The sequence below is a fragment of the Bubalus bubalis genome, chromosome 1 (genome assembly GCF_019923935.1).
Source record: "Bubalus bubalis isolate 160015118507 breed Murrah chromosome 1, NDDB_SH_1, whole genome shotgun sequence".
In the NCBI taxonomy this organism is placed as follows: Eukaryota; Metazoa; Chordata; class Mammalia; order Artiodactyla; family Bovidae; genus Bubalus; species Bubalus bubalis.
In genome coordinates, this window is record NC_059157.1 from 114,179,040 (window position 1) to 114,198,920 (window position 19,881).

General features: G+C 41.2%; 1 protein-coding gene across 17 annotated transcripts in view; it reads left to right on the top strand.

The window, feature by feature from the left end:
- Positions 1–19,881, top strand: part of KALRN (kalirin RhoGEF kinase) — a 705,208-nt gene that overhangs the window by 373,916 nt on the left and 311,411 nt on the right. For 13 of the 17 annotated variants that reach the window (XM_025281073.3, XM_025281358.3, XM_025281444.3 and 10 more), the window contains 2 exons: positions 11,651–11,859; positions 15,182–15,356. In XM_025281073.3, the coding sequence (XP_025136858.1) occupies positions 11,651–11,859; positions 15,182–15,356 (384 nt within the window). The remainder of the gene's footprint in view (positions 1–11,650; positions 11,860–15,181; positions 15,357–19,881) is intronic. The other 4 variants (XM_025281311.3, XM_025281409.3, XM_025282090.2 and 1 more) reach the window with 1 other exon arrangement.

Genomic DNA, 19,881 nt, shown 5'->3' on the forward strand with positions numbered 1-19,881 from the left:
TTGCAGTGTCTATCAGAATTAAACATGAAAAGATGTTTTCTAAACTGAGATTCCCCAGGCAGATGAAGGGCTGGGGAGCACTGTGAAGCTGGCTCTGCTGCTTCTCCATGGGACCTACAACCACCCTCTGATGAGAGTCTGTAAAGCAAGGGGGGTGTGGGGGCGATTAGCTTTAATCCAAGTTTTCTTGCCTGGTTGTCTGCTTGCTGTGGCTTACTCGATTCTTAATAAGGTCTCAGAAACCAAAGGCATGTGTATTCTCTTTTAATTATGAGGCTGTGGGTGAGAGAAAAGAGCATGAATGAACAAGAGCCACGTTGCTTTTGAGGACTGTGGGGCTGTAGGCTGCCAAAGGAGGTGTGGACCAGGTTAGTTTCCAGGGAAGTGCTGCTCCTGAAAAGGAAACTGAAGCTCCCAGGAAAGCTCTCCAGCTGCATCTTCAGCCTTCTGGACATGGAGCTAGGAGGGTGGGATTCTAGTCCAGAGCCTGCTGCTATAAAACCCTGTGTGTTTGTGCTAATCACGGTGTCTCTGGCCCTTCAGTTCAGTCGCTCAGTCGTGTATGACTCTTTGCGACCCCATGAATCGCAGCACGCCAGGCCTCCCTGTCCATCACCATCTCCCAGAGTTCACTCAGACTCACGTCCATCAAGTCGGTGATTCCATCCAGCCATCTCATCCTCTGTCATCCCCTTTTCCTCCTGCCCCCAATCCCTCCCAGCATCAGAGTCTTTTCCAATGGCCTTAGGTTGCCGCATTTATAAAGTTGCACAGTTAGACTCAATGTCCCTAAGGCCCTTTATGGTTCTAATGTGATTTCAAGATTTTTTTTCCTCCTCTTCTTCTTTATTTGATGTCGATAATCATAATTAATAATAGTAATTAAGCCTGGTGTGATATATGTGATTTATCTAGCCTAAGATTTGGTCTGTTGCAAGCACTCAGTGTATATTAGGTAGTATCTTTTTCTAATTGAATATTGACTACTTGCTAGACACATACATCATCTCATGTAATCCTCATGAGAATCTTATGATACAGACTTTATTAAACACATATTCAAATGAAGACGCTAAGGCCCAGAAAAGAACCTGTTTGAAGTTACAGAGCTGCTCAGTGCAGCAGGGTTTTGACCTGTCTTCCTAAATTCTGTGCTCGTGTTCTTACCTGCTACCATGCATTCTGTCCTCCTCCTACTCCCTCTTGCGTCTCCTCTGCTCTTCTTCCTTCTCCTTACTCATCTTTTTACCTTTCCAAACCCCAAGACAGAGGCAGGGTAGCTCTTAGATGAAGAAAGTGAAAGAATAGTCAGGGATGCAGTTATTAACCACTGTTTTCCAAGATAGCTCTCAAACCTTGCTAAGTTTGGTCCTGTTTGAATCTGAGACTTGTTTTCCCACCATGGCTCAGTTTATGCAACCACATTCGTATGAAATAGTACCAAAGGAAGTGGGATGATACTGGGACAGATGGAGAAAGGGAGAGGGAACGAAAATGAATTTTCCCTACTATGTGCCTAACTATTCCTCTGTCTAGTCAATAGCAATGAGAATTGTCATTTTTAATTCTAATTTTATGTATCAGAGAAATTAATAATTTGCCCAAGGTCTTGTAGTGAGGATGTGGTAAATGTAAGGATTGAACTAGATCTTTCTGACTCCAAAGCCCCTGCTGTTTCTCATTGGCCTTTCATATAACAGCCAGGAAACAGACTTGGAAGAGTTTTCTAAACCCAGGAATTTATTTGAGGCTGTCGGCAAGTAGCATAGTCTCTTTCTTTGGGAGCCCAAAATAGGAGAGAAATTAGGAGCAGTCCTGCCGGGATGCAAAGGGGTGTGTGATTGTGAGGCCTTTTCTGTTCAAGAGATCTACAACTCTTAGATCATATACATTCTAACTTTTTTCCAGGAGGGAAAGAAAAGTATCATTTTGAGTGGCTATCATAGTGGGGCTCCTCATGGGGGAGCATCCTTTAGGACTTTTTATCTGCCTGTTTCCTCTCAGTTACCTTCCTACCCCCAAACTAGTCTGTCTGAGGCCCCTTTTATACAGAGTAGAGAATACGACCTGTGTATGTGAGTACACACTTATGCATATGTGTTATACACACACATTAGATGCAGCAAGATCCTAGATGCCAGATTTCCAGATCTAGATCTTCACTGGGCATGGCTGTGTGTCTTTGGGGTATCACTTAGTCTCTGTTATTTTGTGATAATTGTGATGGTGACTGTTACAAATTGGAGTCTTCCAATTCTAATACCCACTCTTTCCTAGTGGAGACTCCCTCGCAGATTTATCCTTACATCATCTCTAAAGTAGGTTGTAAAGAACTTGAGGACTCAGCTCAGAGGCATCATTTTTCCTTGAAATTCTTCCCTGGGGCTTCCAGCTTCCCACCCAGACAGGATAGGAGCACTGTGTTTGTACCTCATCAACAATGCTGGGATCTCAGTGAGATTATTGACTGTCCCTCGTTAAATTGGGGGTACTCATATGTAGAGTACACATGTGGGTTTAGATGTGTAAACATAGATTCTAATATTTCTGCTGCTGTGTCTGATACTTAGTGACGCTGAATAAATATTAAACAGGCTTATTTGACAATGCGAAGCTAGTCACTTCTCCTAAAAAAAAGAAAATAGAAAAAATAAAAAGGCGGAGGAAAGCCCATTCAATTGCATCATTCAACTACTCCAGTTCTTTGATTTGAACTCTACGGACAGTGTAAACAAAAAGGCAGGTGGGGAAATCTGAGTTGCCTGTGGGAGCTTTCCTCTACAGCCTGTATAACAGGCAGAAATGGATTATTGGGTAGTCAGAAGTGAGGATCCTTGAATGGGCTAATGAAGGAACACCTGTGGTTTGCTCTTTCCCTATTCTGTTTAATGCCTTTCAAGACACACCGCCTCTCAGACCTTGCTAAGTGTGGATCCTGGCTGATCCTGGTCAATTAACTCTTGACTCCATCCTCTTTACTCTGTAGGCAAAGTTCTGATTTTTACTCATGGCAAGGTTAGTAGCCAAGTTTACTAGTCCACAAGTCTGTTAGGGAATTTTGAGTTGCTATGGATGTTTTCTCTCTTACAGTAAATAGAGTGAATGGAAGAATAATTTTCTACTCAGCTGTATCAAAGATGTACTTTAATTAGGATCAGAGGGGAAACAGAAGGAAGATATGAAGAAGATGTCCCCCAGGCTCGTTTCTTCTGCAGATTCAAGAGTCTGCTTGATTCTGTTTGCTGGCTTTGTGAATTCTTCGTGACTAAAGGCGTCCGGAGGGTTAAAGGCTTCTAATTATTTAATTGCAGCGTTATTAATAACCTTGAATAATTAGAAACCATCTAAATATTCCATGTTAAGTGATTCATTAAATCATAATGAATCTATAGAGTGAAATATTATCCAGTTATAAATCACAGTGTCAAAGATCATTAATGGCATGAGAAAGAGCTTGTGGTATAATATATAAAAAGCTGTATATCCATCATGACCACAATTTTGATTATGCACTTAGAATAAAGACTAGAAGAAAGTATACAAAGAAGTTAAGAATGTTATGAATGATTTAATTTTCCTTTGAATATTTTATTTGTTTTATAAGTTTTCTTTAATATTTTCAATTGAAAGGAACAATCCCAATAAATGTTATTTTATAAAAACAAAACTTTCCATCTCTACTTTGAGAGAAGAGCTACATAATAAAGAGAGGTGACAAACATGTGCTTGGAACTTTCTTATGCATCCAGAACCTCAGCTATTAATAGAAATTGTGAATAGAAATTGAACTTTCAAATATCTTCCTTTTGCCTGGGGACAAGAGGCCAGCTGGCTGTTTGCTGGTCTGGAAACCTCAGGGAGAAAGTAGGGAGAAGTATTTACTCAAGTCCTCATTTTCTTTGTCCAGGGGAAAAAAAAGGCATTTGTGGCAAGTGTCATCTGCTCCACAGAGATTGTCCAGGCAGAATTCTCTCTCTTTGCTGTGTTTCCATGGAAATGCTGCAATTGCTGGGTTTTCAAAATAACTGTTTTTAGATATTTTTGTAGTCATAATATGAGAGTCAAATTAACTAAGGAATGTGTCCAAGATAATCAACCTCAGCTCTTTGTTAAATGTTTAATTAAATGCCATTTCCAATTGTTTATAACCCTGTGAAATCATTCTTTCATGCTATTTCCTGCTCAAATAGGTGCGTATAACACAAATGCCGTAGATACACACATACACACATATTCCTTTATCTGCCCACTATAGAACCAAAACTAAATCAGTTTTCAAAAGGGATTATTGGCCTTAAGAACAAAACAACTTCTTCCATGTCAGTTGTTAGGCTGGTATGGTATTTATTTAAGAGATAAAAACTGGTAGTCAATGCCAAAGGAAAATGATGCCTTCAAAATGAGGGAGGGGTGATTCATCCCATGAAATTGGTGTTCCTTTTGCATCTCCAGGAGTCATTCAGTTGTATCAGCACAATGGCTACCAGAACTGTCCAAATGGTACAGCCAATCAACAGGAGAAAGCAACAGAGTAAAATTACCTCTTTCCTTAACCTCTCATCCATAAGCCTCATCATTTCTACAGACCTCCTAGTTTCTTCCTTCCTGTCCCTCCCTTCCTGCCCTTTTCAGTTGCCCTTTTCTCAGGCTGCCCCTCTACGTAAGCAGAATGGGGTCCATGCGCTGGCCCTTCCTGAACTCACTGGTTTCAGTCTTAGAGCAAACTTTATGTAGCTCATTGAAAGGCTGCCTTAACTCCCCCTCTACTAAAGTTCAGAGAGTCTCAAATCAGTTCATTCTTTTGGATATAGGTATTTTGGGCCATAATTACATGTGTTCTCTGAGAGAACACATAAAGAGACCTAAGTGTATGTATCATGCGTGTTCAGTTGCATCTGACTCTGCAAACCCATGAATGGTAGCCCACCAGGCTCCCACCTGGGAAGCAGGGCCCAAATAATTTTTGCCAAGCAGAGAGCAGAACCCTGAAATAATGGTCTTTGCACAGGTGTGTTTGATCAAGAACAGAGGGTCTGGAAATGGCTGAAACAGGAGATTTTTTCTCAGGAGCAGGTGGGTTGGTGGCAGAGGCACAGTGCTAATTAATGTTTTAGACTGTAGATAACCAGAGGGTTAGGAAGATTATTGTAGGGGAGAGAAATGGAAATGGAGGACAGCAGGAAGAAACATGTGGTGGCTGCTCCTGAGCTGCCTCACTCACTCCATGATTCCACCTCATTCTGGCAGTGGCTTGTGATAACTTGAACTACAAGATAATTCTGACTCAGTCTCGTTGGCTCCCTGATAATAAATTAATTAATAATAGAAGTGACTCTCTGATTTGGATTCTTTTCAGTCTAGGCATGCTCTTCAAGAATAAGTCAGATGGACACATAGACAGACAGAGACCTGCAGGAAATTCAGACAGTAGAAAACTTACAGCCTAAGGAATGGAATATGGGCCCTTACTCATAGGTTAGTCACGCTGATGTTAATGTTTATCCCTCGGAGGTGCTTTTTCAGAATTATGAGCCTGCAATTTAAGCTTGCTGACACCAGGGGGCGACTGTGCATGATTTCCTGTGGTTCTCCACTCAAGCCTTCCAGATACTAAATAGTATCTTAACTTGGTAGTACAATTATCTTCAAAGTGTTGCTAAACTCTCTGGACTTTGGGTGTCTTGGTGTCAAAGATGTGACTGCAGTTTTTTTCAATTTAGAGAGGCATTTTGATTACAACTCTCTTCTTTACTTCAGCTTCTGGAGAACCCACCTGCACACACACACTTATGCACATGTACTTTAAGTATGAAATACTTGAAGTAGTTTTCCCATGATCATAGAGCTAGGACAATGGCAAGATCGAGAATTATCCCCAGTACATACCAATTCCATCCAAGAACTTCTTTCCCTCTGGGTTTTGTTTTGGTTTTGTTTTTACAGAAGGAAAAATGAAGAAATGTTATCACTAACCCTTTGTCTCTGGTGCTTCCCTATCTCTGAGTCAAATTCCATAGCAATTTTACTTGACATTTTATCCTCTTGAAGGTAGACCGGCCCTTTCCTTTCCTCAGCAGGCTGCTGACCACTGGGCTGAGTGGCATCTATGTTGTACATCATTGATTTCTTAGTCGATTTTCCTTAGTGGTAGGTTTTAAACTACCTTAGACAAGATTTTGGAGAAGCAAATGGCAACCCACTCCAGTGTTCTTGCCTGGAGAATCCCAGGGACGGGGGAGCCTGGTGGGCTGCCGTCTCTGCAGTTGCACAGAGTCAGACACGACTGAAGCGACTTAGCAGCAACAGCAGCAGACAAGATTTTCTTTATAATAAAGTAGAATATATGACCTGATAATGTGAAAAATCAACTTAAACTCATTAATCAGAGAATATACAGGAGTAGGACACATTTTTATTAAAATGATATTGACTCCCGAGGTTGGTGTGTTTCCTCAGACATACCTAATCTTTCTCTAGTCTTTTTGTTGTTACACTGACATCTCGTCTTTGGCAAGTTTGATCTTTGGTCCCTACAATTTAGCTACATGGCTATCAGGTGGACGGAGTGTCATGAGTCATGGTGGATTTCCTCAGAACAGAATAATGCTGACTTTCTTCCCTAGACCTACACCAGAAATGTTCAAGTTTCTTACTGAAGAGGAGAAAAAAAAGAAACTCCAAGCTATGAAGCCATTAAAATAGCTTAAGGATGGTACTGAGAACAAAATTATCTTGAATAAAATAAATTCCTTAAGATATCTATAAGCTTCTGAGCTCTCTCATTCTTGTAATAGGAATACCAACCTCATCCTGAGCAGTCTTCCATCCAGTGCCTTTTCTACCTGGACACACTAAATTTGTTTTTCTTTTTTCTTTTTTTTTTTTTTTTAAATTTGTTTTTCTTAAGTGACCTGTTTCCTATCCACAATTTTAATCTCTCTCTCTTCACATAGTCTTGTCTTTTCTTGCTTTTTTTAAAAAGGAAATTTCTGGACTTTTCAATCTCTAGGTTTTCTTTACGTATCCCAGGAAAAAGTTGCAAAAAACAGAAAAGAGGGGCCCAACTCATGTTAGCATATTGAAAGATCAAGTCCAGTATTGATCTTTTACCAATTTAAAAATGGAATAGTTCAAACTTTTCCTCTGTCTTCTAGTGGGAACTGGAGGTGACTTGCATAAAAATATCTTTTAAATATAATAATATCTAGCACTTACTATATGCCAGGCACTGTTTCTAAGTGATATGCATATTATATCATATGTATATATTTATATATAAAATTTATATAAATGTAGAGTGTATGTATTAAGTCACTTCAGTCGTGTCCGACTCTGTGCGACCCCATAGATGGCAGCCCAACAGGCTCCCCCATCCCTGGGATTCTCCAGGCAAGAACACTGGAGTAGGTTGCCATTTCCTTCTCCAATGCATGAAAGTGAAAAGTGAAAGTGAAGTCGTGTCTGACTCTTAGCGACCCCATGGATTGCAGCCCACCAGGCTCCTCCGTCCATGGGATTTTCCAGGCAAGAGTACTGGAGTGGGGTGCCATTGCCTTCTCTGGTATATATACATACACACATGTATCTCATTTATTTGTGTGTGTATACATAAAGACATAAAACACACAGATATATCAATTTATTAATAATCTTTACAACTCTGTAGGGATAACAACTATTACTATTACATTACTTACCCAAGGTTATAGAGTTAATATGTGGTAGAACCGGGGGTTCTTTCTTTCTTACCTTTTGTTGGTTTTTTTTTCTTTCTCTCTCTCTCTCCCTCTCTTTCTTTCTTTCTTTCTTCCTTCCTTTATTATTTAATTTTTAAAATTAATGTATTGTTGATTTAGAAGTTCTTAACTGCTATGCTATATTGCCTCTCTATATAGCAGTTTTTCAGAGATTCCATTGTCTTATACCCAAGGACTTCAGCATAGTTGGAAAATGGTTTTGCTCCAGGAAAAACAGCAGCCACAAAGTCTGAAGTAACTTTAAGTTATAGTGACCAATATCCTGAACTTTCTGATTTCATACTGATTTGAAATAGATACATTCATACCTGTAGGAAAATGTGCCTCAGCTTAAATAGTCTGGAAAACGTGTGTTTTACAACAGAAAGCTTATTTGTAAAAAATAAATAAGTAAATTGAACTAAACCAGACACAAGCTGCTAAATGACAGAAACACTGAATAATAATTTGCAATAGGCTTATTAATAATGCTATCTGTTTATTTAAAGCATTGATAATAAGTAAATAATTCATTTTTCATAATCTTTGAAGTGAGCAGGTCAAATCTTTTTCTTTCCATTTTGTAGATTAGGAAACGGAAGCTCAGAGAAGTTCTTACTTGTCCAAAAAGAACACCTCCCTTTATTTGTTACCTCCAGGGCTTCTTAGTCTTATGAACTCAACCTTTTCTGTCACACTTAAGGCCTTTACTCCTTAGTCTTATGAACTCAACCTTTTCTGTCACACTTAAGGCCTTTACTCTCCTAAGGACAAGAATAACTTGTCAAAAGTCTGAAGATTATTTTTGTCTCTCTTTATTGTCTCTTTTCTAACCCCTTGTTATAAAGGCCACACCATGATTTACCATACTGATACCAGCAAGATGAAATAATATTCTTAAGATGGATATTTATCCATGTTTTTGACATGGAAAACTTACAGAATGTTAGAACTGTAAGTTAACTTTTATATTATGCTCTCCTCAGCCTATGTTACACGTGAAGTCTGACAAGCAAAGGTGATATACTCAAAGACACCACAGGTTATGGGAAGAACAGCAGTCACAGTCTGCATCTTCTGGCTCCTTCTATCAATTTTTTCTCTCTACTGGCTTTTCTCCTGGTAGAGTCATGAGCTTATCTTGTCTGCTAACCAGGGGAAGATTCCTTGTTTCTAAGCAAACATCAGACATGTCTTTCCCTCCACCATTCATGAAAATGCTCGCTGAGAGCATTTAGAAGTGGAGCACCATGGAAGGCCACCTGTTTTCACTATGAGGAAGAGCTGTCAATCCATTAATTTACCAATTCAGTTCTACTCCTCCTCATTTCCAGTACTTATTCCATTCAAATAACTACACTTGGCTGTCTGGGGAGGCCTTACAAATAGCTGTGAAAAGAAGAGAAGCGAAAAGCAAAGGAGAAAAGGAAAGATACAAGCATCTGAACACAGAGTTCCAAAGAATAGCAAGAAGAGATAAGAAAGCCTTCCTCAGCGATCAATGCAAAGAAATAGAGGAAAACAGCAGAATGGGAAAGACTAGAGATCTCATCAAGAAAATTAGAGATACTAAGGGAACATTTCATGAAAAGATGGGCTCGATAAAGGACAGAAATGGTAGGGACCTAACAGAAGCAGAAGATATTAAGAAGAGGTGGCAAGAATACACAGAAGAACTGTACAAAAAAGATCTTCACGACCAAGATAATCACAATGGTGTGATCACTGACCTAGAGCCAGACATCCTGGAATGTGAAGTCAAGTGGGCCTTAGAAAGCATCACTACGAACAAAGCTAGTGGAGGTGATGGGATTGCAGTTGAGCTATTTCAAATCCTGAAAGATGATGCTGTGAAAGTGCTGCATTCAATATGCCAGCAAATTTGGAAAACTCAGCAGGGGCACAGGACTGGAAAAGGTCAGTTTTCCTTCCAATCCCAAAGAAAGGCAATGCCAAAGAATGCTCAAACTACCACACAATTGCCCTCATCTGACATGCTAGTAAAGTAATGCTCAAAATTCTCCAAGCCAGGCTTCAGCAATATGTGAACCGTGAACTTCCTGATGGTCAAGCTGGTTTTAGAAAAGGGAGAGGAATCAGAGATCAAATTGCCAACATCCACTGGATCATGGAAAAAGCAAGAGTTCCAGAAAAGCATCTATTTCTGCTTTATTGACTATGCCAAAGCCTTTGACTGTGTGGATCACAATAAACTGTGGAAAATTCTGAAAGAGATGGGAATACCAGACCACCTGATCTGCCTCTTGAGAAACCTGTATGCAGGTCAGGAAACAACAGTTAGAACGGACATGGAACAACAGACTGGTTCCAAATAGGAAAAGGAGTTCGTCAAGGCTGTATATTGTCATCCTGCTTATTTAACTTCTATGCAGAGTACATCATGAGAAACGCTGGACTGGAAGAAGCACAAGCTGGAATCAAGATTGCTGGGAGAAATATCAATAACCTCAGATGTGCAGATGACACCACCCTTATAGCAGAAAGTGAAGAGGAACTAAAAAGCCTCTTGATGAAAGTGAAAGAGGAGAGTGAAAAAGTTGGCTAAAAGCTCAACATTCAGAAAATGAAGATCATGGCATCTGGTCCCATCACTTCATGACAGATAGATGGGGAAATAGTGGAAACAGTGTCAGACTTTATTTTGGGGGGCTGCAAAATCACTGCAGATGGTGACTGCAGCCATGAAATTAAAAGACGCTTACTCCTTGGAAGGAAAGTTATGACCAACCTAGATAGCATATTCAAAAGCAGAGACATGACTTTGCCAACAAAGGTCCATCTGGTCAAGGCTATGGTTTTTCCTGTGGTCATGTATGGATGTGAGAATTGGACTGTGAAGAAGGCTGAGCGCTGAAGAATTGATGCTTTTGAACTGTGGTGTTGGAGAAGACTCTTGAGAGTCCCTTGGACTGCAAGGAGATCCAACCAATCCATTCTGAAGGAGATCAGCCCTGGGATTTCTTTGGAAGGAATGATGCTAAAGCTGAAACTCCAGTACTTTGGCTACCTCATGCAAAGAGTTGACTCATTGGAAAAGACTCTGATGCTGGGAGGGATTGGGGGTAGGAAGAGAAGGGGACGACAGAGGATGAGATGGCTGGATGGCATCACTGACTCGATGGACGTGAGTCTGGTTGAACTCTGGGAGTTGGTGATGGACAGGGAGGCCTGGCATGCTGTGATTAATGGGGTCGCAAAGAGTCAGACATGACTGAGTGACTGAACTGAACTGAACTAGCTCTTTTAAAGTTGTCTGACCAGTAATATCATCCTGACTGCATTTCATCATCTTGAATATCATGAGGGAAATGTCTTATATTGAAATTAAGATAAGCTATACCTCTTTAGTAGTCAACTTTCTAACCAACAAAGCAGTCCTGAGAAGAAAAAAATAGTTTAGCCTAACACATATTTTCTTAATTAATCTTCACTTGGTTCTTAGTGAACATCCCATTCTTTCTTGCATATTTGTAAAATCATGATAAATTTCTGGGAATCAGCCTCTAGCTATCTGCAGGAACTGTGCAGAGTCCTCCTTTATGAAAGATGAAATAGAATTTGTCCATCAGTTTCCTGTTCTTCCCACTCTCTCAAAAATGAGTGAGCTTCCTGCTCTAAGACCAGTTTTCCAGAACCACTAGAAAGTAAAGCAGAGGGTAATTCCTGTCCTTAGGGAATGCCTGTACTAATGGAGTAAACTTAGCAGAGATGGATAGTGAATATAAATACAGAGATGTAAACTGACCCTTAGGGTGCTGATTAGAAGGACAGTCTGATATTGACTGAGTAGTTGAGAATAGGTTGGATAACCTGAGTTCCACACTCTTGCCCTTAACCCCAGCCCTCCACTCCCATGTACCCTGAGTAGACTCTGCTCTCTCTATCCCCTACAGCTATGGACATGGATGGAAGACCTTCAGAAGGAGATGCTGGAGGATGTCTGTGCAGACTCTGTGGATGCGGTCCAGGAACTGATCAAGCAGTTCCAGCAGCAGCAGACCGCTACTCTGGATGCCACACTTAATGTCATCAAGGAGGGCGAAGACCTTATCCAGCAACTCAGGTCAGCGCCTCCCTCCCTGGGGGAGCCCAGCGAGGCCAGGTCAGCATGGGCGGTGCTTTCCAGTGGGAAATGCCTTGGACTAGACACAAGATAAGTCATCATGCCTTGGTCTTGGCTCAGCTGCAGCCAGCTTTGTGGTCTTGTGTGAGCTTCAGTTTCTCCATCTGTCAGATATAAAAATGCCTGTAGCATACCCAACTTGAATTTAGAATGAAATAGTCAGTGGAAAAGCTCTTATGTTTCAAAGAATTATGTATATCATTGAAGATGTTATTCAGTGATCAATAAGTAATATAAATACAATAAAAATTTAGCAATATTCAATAGAAAACAAACAGCATCTTCATTAAGAATGATGGCATATTTGATCATGCGAAGAAATAGCCATTATGGAACATAGTGTTATTTTGCATCTGGTCTTGGGCTAATTCTGAATTCCAGTGCTCCAGTCAGTAATATGTGACCCCAAATGATTGCCTTTGGCCTCATGCGAACGTAGAGAGTGTGTAATGTGTCCTGCTCTGCTCTCTGCTTACCCACATATGACCTTTGTACCATGCCTTGGTACCCAGAAAATAAAACTCCTTCTCTATTGCCCTAAACAAATATAGCTAAGAATGAATCTTAGAAAATCCTGTCTGACACCTTATATTCATTTCTAATAATCCACCCCATTGCCTCCTTTCCATTTGCATCAATATCTAGTTTCCTGTCTCTGTCAAGGGCATCAGCTCCTCAGATGAAGTGTCATGAGGCCTTGAGCAAGCCCTCAGCAACCGGCCATGTGCCCAGGTGATATGTAAATAGGATTTGATGGCACTAATGATGCCTGCATGCGGGGACTTGTTCCTATCCCCAGATCACTGAGTGCTGGGAGCTCTGCCAGCTCCAGATAATAATAATCTCATCAGCAAGACCCAGGACAATCCTGAGGCCAGAGGGAATTACTTCAGTTGGAGAGGGCTTCCTCCCACCCCCCACACTCAAACCAGTTGTCCAATTAAATAAACAATAAGAACTTACCTTAAGATAGCCCTGGCATGTTTTTCTGTTGGATTGATCATTTCTCTTCCAAACATTCACAGGCCATGTTCTGAGTCCTCCTATTGCATACTAACAAGACAGCCTCTTTCCTTTCTTCCCCTGGTTCATCTTCATGGATGTATGATACATGACAGTTTTGTCTGCCTGCCCAGGAAACTCCACTGTTATTTGTTTCTGAGGAAAATTCCAAATAATGAGCAGTGACTTAAACTCTCTGGGCCTCAGCTGTTTCATCTGTGTGATTTAAGGAGTTTACTCTAGGAGCTTGTCAACTCTAGAATTATGTCATGGCTTTTGTGTTTTCTTTCCAAATGCTTTCCACAAGCTTGGCTGGCTTGTCTGTGGGACTGAGTCTGTGGCAGATGCCCTGCCCACCTTGCACCATGCCTTAGGGCTGAAGGCTGCTCAGTGTTGGTGGAGACAATGATATGGCTGATGCCTGTCCTACAAGTTTAAGTTCTATGGATTTCAGAGAGGACCACAGACATGTGACAAGAACCACTAGTGACTGTTCCTTCCTCCACTAGTCTGACACTCATCTAGGCTCCCTTCCTTGATATCAAGACCAGTCAAAGAAAAAAGTAAACAATCCCTAGTAGACACTGGCAAGATGCCTCACACACACCAGCACACACGTCTTCCCTAGGCCTCATGACTCTTCACACTGAGGCACCTAAGGTGCTTTTACATTATGTCTTTGATTCTAGTGTATATGACAGTGACAGAGGTGCTATACAAAGGGGCCAGAAATCATCCTTTTCATTCTGGAAGCTGAGTGATAGAGAAAGACTGAGGGGAGCCATCAGAAATATAATCACATCCTCTCAATAGTGCTGTTCTCAGCAAATGCACGATGTATAGTGTTCGGTACTCCTCTTGAGTTCTTTTCATGGTTGGGGAAGCTGTGCATGGTGGGCTTTCATGCCCAAATAGGCCAAGGTGAGAAGAGAGGGACTGTAAGTCCTCTAGATGACAGAAGGGGAGGCTCTTGGCCTTGTGCTCCCTCCAGTAACAGTGTGAGCTCAGATACCATTGCTTCTGAGTCAGACATAGGCCAAAAGGACCTGATCTTCAGAAAAGCTGCTGATGAGAGCATTCAAAACTAAGGACTTTCCCCTCTGACTTCTTAGATTGTATCAGAAACCAGGATGTCATGAGATAATGAATGTGCCTGTTTCTTTCAAGGCTAGGGGCTCTAGCTTACTCACTCAAGGCCCTATAGAATCTAAACGTAGTGAATTCCAGTTTTTCTATTGTAACGGTCTCTTTGGAGGTGTTACCACCTCGCTTGTCTCAGCAGATCAATGTTTATCTCGATCAATGTTTATCTCTTTATTCCCTTTGTGATGTGTCATCTCCCCTTACTGCCTTTGTATGGACCTTCTCTGCTCAGAAAGCCCACCCTTCCCATCTACTTGGTTCATCCTTTTCTTCTAACACTCAAATCAGGGCTTATCATCTTTGAAGCCTTTGTTCATTGCTCAGCCTCTTGTGCCCTAGATTCTACTTTCCCCAACTGGACCTGTGCCCAGTAAGAACCTGACACATCTTTCAGAATTAACAGTCATGCATACAGCACATTCCTGGTCACAGAGTACAGTCATACATGCCATCTTATTTAACAGCAAACCATGCCATGAGCAGGGTGAGGATTATTAAGTCCACTTTACAGGAGGCAACTGAGCCTCAGGGAGGAGATTTCCCAAGGTCACCAGCCCATGTATGTCAGATCAGGGATTTGAGCCAGGCTTCAAGCTTTCCTAAGTACAGCTTGAAGCCTATTAAATAATACCAGCCATAACTTTGGCATAGAATTATAAAGGGGATGAATAGTTTTTGCAACCATGATCTCATTTTACTTTAACCATGATCCTGTGAGTTAAAACTAGGAAGGATTTTTTCCATATACTTTTAATTTGTCTACCTTTATGTATTGTGATATGTGTATTTGTGTGTGTATATGGAAATATGTGTATATTAGACTACATATATGTTTGGAACCATTCCATTTCATTGATGTTTATAGAGCCCCTTTGCATGTGCTATTTCATTTGATTCCTGTCACAGTTCTGTCTGAGAAACAGGACAGCAGCTAATCTCGGAGTTACAGTGCTGTGAACCCCAAAGAGGATACATGTATCTTTGGCTCACCTATTAGGCAGACTGTGCCAGGCTCACAATAGGAGTCTGATAAACACCCATTGCTTGAGTGACTCTGTTGATTACCATCCCTATTGCTGAGACAAGGAAGCCTCCCTCTCCACTGTCACTTTTAATATGGCAAGCCCCCTCCTTTCTCTCTCCCACTGTGCCACAGGGACTCGGCTGTGTCCAACAACAAGACGCCCCATAGTAGCTCCATCAGCCACATAGAGTCGGTTCTGCAGCAGCTGGATGACGCCCAGGTGCAAATGGAGGAGCTGTTCCACGAACGCAAGATCAAGCTGGACATCTTCCTGCAGCTGCGCATCTTTGAGCAGTACACCATTGAGGTAGATGTGGGGGGGAGGTATGGGCAGGTGGAGGGCAGGCTGCTTCCCGGCCAAGGGTACTGCCCCAGAGCTAAACTAAGGGGACTGGACGGGATTATGTATCACAATACATTTTTAGAGATCAGCAAATTCATGATCACCGTGTTAGATTCCTTCCAGACCCTTTCACCCCACTGCCAAGCAGAGGCCCTCTCCTCAGTCTCTGGGATTAGTCCACTGGGAAGGGTTTGTTGGTTTTCACTGGACTCTTGCTTGGCACTTTGGTTCCTGGAAGACCACGGAGTTGGTTGTTTGGTGACTGAGGTAGATTTGCTAAGTTCTATAGCTTCTTGAGTAGGAAGGTATTAAAATTAGGTGGTCATCTCAGCTGGTGACTGTAGATTAGGGGTTGGATGGACTTACACAGCAGCCAGGAAGTCAGAGGAAGGAAAGCCCAGTCCTTCGTTTGCTTTCTGCTTATGAAGAAACTAAGCGTGTGCAAAGGTCATTTGCTGGTTCATCTCATCAGCGCCTCAGCTCATCCTGGGAAGGTCAGAATCTGGCGTTCTGGTATATTTATGTCCTCTTTTGATGCCTACTAATAATGTCTGCCCCACATAATACCAGCCTTTTATTATTTTCTGCTTTAAGCCAGTGACTAAAGCCAAGTCAGTAGGGTTTCTGAGCCGTGAGAAACATTCAACACCTATGGCGTATTGTCCTTTTAAGCGATGGCAAATGGTTAAAAACTATGTCTTCTCTTTGCTCCTGGCTGGTGTGTTGTGAAGGAAAACCAATTCTCTCTCTACCGTTCATTAAAACTTTACTTTGCATTCCGCCATCTCCTCCAAGTTGAGGCTTCTGGGGGTCTGGGATTGATCTTCCCAACAATATCTACGGAAACTTCTGTGGAACTGGTTTGGGAAGGAAAATTATTATTTTTTTGAACGTAAGTGTTAAAGTGTTAGTCGTGCAGTTGTGTCCGACTCTTTGTGATCCCATGGACTGTAGCTCACCAGGCTCCTCTGTCCAAGGAATTCTCCAGGCATGAATACTAGAGTGGGTTGGCATTCCCTCCTCTAGGAAATCTTCCAGACACAGAGATTGAACTTGTGTATCCCACATTCAGGCAGATTCTTTACCATCTGAGCCATCAGGGAAACCCTTCAAATGTTGAATGCTCCAATATTCCAGTCTCAGTGTCATTCTCAACCGCTTATAGGCCAGAAAGCTGTTTTGACAACAGATGCCCTCTTCTTCAATCCCTAGAGCCATCCTTCCTATCTCTGACTCTCTTTTGACCTTTCTCTTCTTTACCTCTACCCTAACTTCCTAGAAGCCACTGCAAGGTTTTACTTAAAGATGTCATGTTCTAAAAGGTGCTCTCTGGACAATTTCTGAAATAAAGGAAGAGATAAGTCTTTAAATCTAGATCTTGATTATCCTTCCAACTCATTCCATAACTTCAAGTGAATTTATTTATACTTTTTATTTATAACCTATTTTGAACTGGTACTCATAGTGATTTCAGGTTGCAAATGGTATTTAAACATATATTGAAAGAACAATGAAAATGCCAATGGAAAATGAGAGATATTGGTGTGTGGAAAGGCATGAACATGGGGTGACAAAGGTGATAAAAGAAAGAGTGATAATTGAGAGTGAGAAATAAACAGAGGTGATGTTTGGTTGCAGTAGTTTTGGCCACGGACACTCCCACCATCTGTCCTTGACTCCATTTCACCCACTGAGAGTGAATACATCCACGAGGGAATTACGTTAGCAGGTGTGGGAATTTGGCTGTTGTGTTCTTTATTTACTTCCCTATCCTTCCAAGTCCACATCAAAAAATGCTTAAGGGGAAGGAAATAACCTAAGGGTTTGGGTGTTTAAGCTTTACTTGGTGAGATGGCTGTGGTTTTGAGGTCTGGTTGCTGGTTTAGTTCCACAGTGGGTCGGTTAGCTTCACTTCGCCACTTGGACTGTAACCCATTGACATCAGCTGCGGGCACCATTAGGATGTGTTTGCCTGCAGCGATTCTGGGACAATCCATTTCCGGCCCAAAGCCTACAGAAAAAAAATATGCCTTTTTAAAAAAAAAAATAATAAAGTTGGCTATAGATCAAATAGCTTAAAATTTGATCCTATTTAAATGTTGCAGTAGAAGAGCTTGATATTTAAATTGTAGGATTTGCATTTCTCAGCCTTTGTGTTGTATAAGTTTCCCCTCCCACCCTGACAACTTGGACAGCTTGGTATGCAGCGAAGCTGAAGTAAGGAAGCAGTAAAGGGTCTAATAAAATGAGGGAGATGAAAATAGTGAATAGGTCAAATGAGGGGAATAAGAATTTGGTTCTACACCCAGGTTTTAGCAGAGGTCTGGTTCCCCATTGCAGGTGTGGCCCCAAACTTGGGGAAATGTTGCTTTTCATCTTAGATAGGAATGAAAATCCTGCCAAACTTATGGAAAATTTCTGCTTTAAGTCAGATTGTCAGAGTTATATTTGAGGGTGATGAGATTATTTCAAATGCCAGCTAGTGTTTCACTGTGGAGGTAAAAGGCAAGCTTCTAGAGAAGATTCAGAGTGTGAAACTGAGGGTGGTTTCTGTAATGAGAGCTGTGTGGAGCTGATATAAGCCAGGGCAGAGCCTGTCACTGCAGGACCCACAGCTATGGTTTCCTTCCCTAAAGGAAGGCATTTGATGGGCATACTCAGAATTCCTAGGGATTACTGAAGACCAGTGCAGGCCTGCCCCCCACATCTGGGGAGTCTAAGTTAAGACTCCTTAACCATGTCACTGATGGCTAGCATGGGCTAATAGTTTTAAAACTAAGATAAGACATGAGTTGCTGCATTAGTCTCCTTTTATGTAATTATATGGCTCCCGAAGTACCTGGGGTGGTGTTGAGGGTCCCCGGCTAAGAGTGACACTTATCCCAAACGTATTAGGAAAAAGTTAAAAAACCAAGACTGCATTCCTGATATGCCTTCTTCACATCCCTGGAGACCAGAAGCAATGACTCACAGATATTCTATCAAGTTTTTTCCCTGTAAGTTCAGCCTCCTTCTGTGAAAGACATGTTATAAGAAACAGTTGTAATAGAAAAGACACTTCACCAAATGCAAATAATCTTTATCTTGTGATGGTAAGAATATGGAAAATTTCTTCTTCTTTTTGATGCTTCCATGCATTTCACCTTTTATACAATTAATTAGAATGATTGGAAAGAAAATATTTTTAGAAACAGGAACAGGTCAGTGGTCTCCAAACTCCTTTGATAATATACACTCAATAAACTGTTTTTGAACTTTCAGCTCTCTACATGCTCATCTGTGTTAGCTTATGTATGTATTCTGTCACTAATAATCTCAAAATTCACTGTGCCCTTAGGGTGAAGGAAGCTTGACTTTTTCATCAGAAGCTGCAGTTCTGTATTTCAAATAGTATTCTTGATAATTTTCAATTATTTTTTGGTTCTGCTTCTTGACAGATCGGATTAGATTGTCATTGTTTCTTTACCCCGTCACATGGCTGCCAAAGAGTTCTGAGTTCTCTTGAGCTTTCATGGTCAGTATTATCTTCAAACTGTAGTTTCTTTGAGGAACCTTGTTAAGCCACATGTCTTTTGTGAAGGGTAGTTTAGTTAAAACTAGATAAGTCCCTTTAACTGGGCACATGAAAAGAGCAATAATTTGAAATGTGCTAAAAGCAGCTGAACAGATGAGCCAGAAAGTCTGTCTTCTGAAGTATTGAGATACTTCCTGTGTCCTCTGAGGAGCCCTCCCAACACACCATCTACCATGTGGTACAAGTGAGAGTCTGGGGTCAGTATACTATGAAAGTCCAGGGAACTGTTGTATCTTTTTTTTTTTTTAGTAGTTTGATCAAATATGTGTGTGTATAATATATATGTACATACATATGCTTATTTATATACTTAGAATTTTTCTATTTGTTATCAATGGGCAATCTTGGGTGCCCCCTGGGATGAGCATACGCATACTGGAGAGTGCTAGGAATGACACCAAGAAAGATAAACCCATACAAGGACTTTATGAAAAAAGGGCCACACCTACCTATAATCTTTCTTTTAAATTTCTGACTCTGTAATTACAAGAGTTTTTTCAATGTACTTGAAAATTAATCCGCACAATTAATCAGAGTAAGGAACGGAATAGCAGCTCTAAATCCATGGGGTTCATATTGGGATAGGCTGGGGCCAGGCTGAGGCTAGAGGAAAATGGCCTTCACGGAGGAAAATTCTTCCTAGAGGAGAGAAAGCTGATTGTTATTCACTGGTAGCATCAACTCTGTGATTGGTTGTATGCAGAGGCCTTTTATGTTTTATACTTCAGTGAGATTGTTCAGTCAGTCTTTTACCTAACAAATTCAACTTGGTAAGCATCTAGTGAGCACCTACTATGCCTCAAAAATTATTTTGGGCACTGAGGATGAAACTGTCCCTGCTATCAGGGGGCTAGATGGGAAGAACCCAAGAAACAGAACCATCCCATAGTGATAATTTATGACACAGACAGGCTT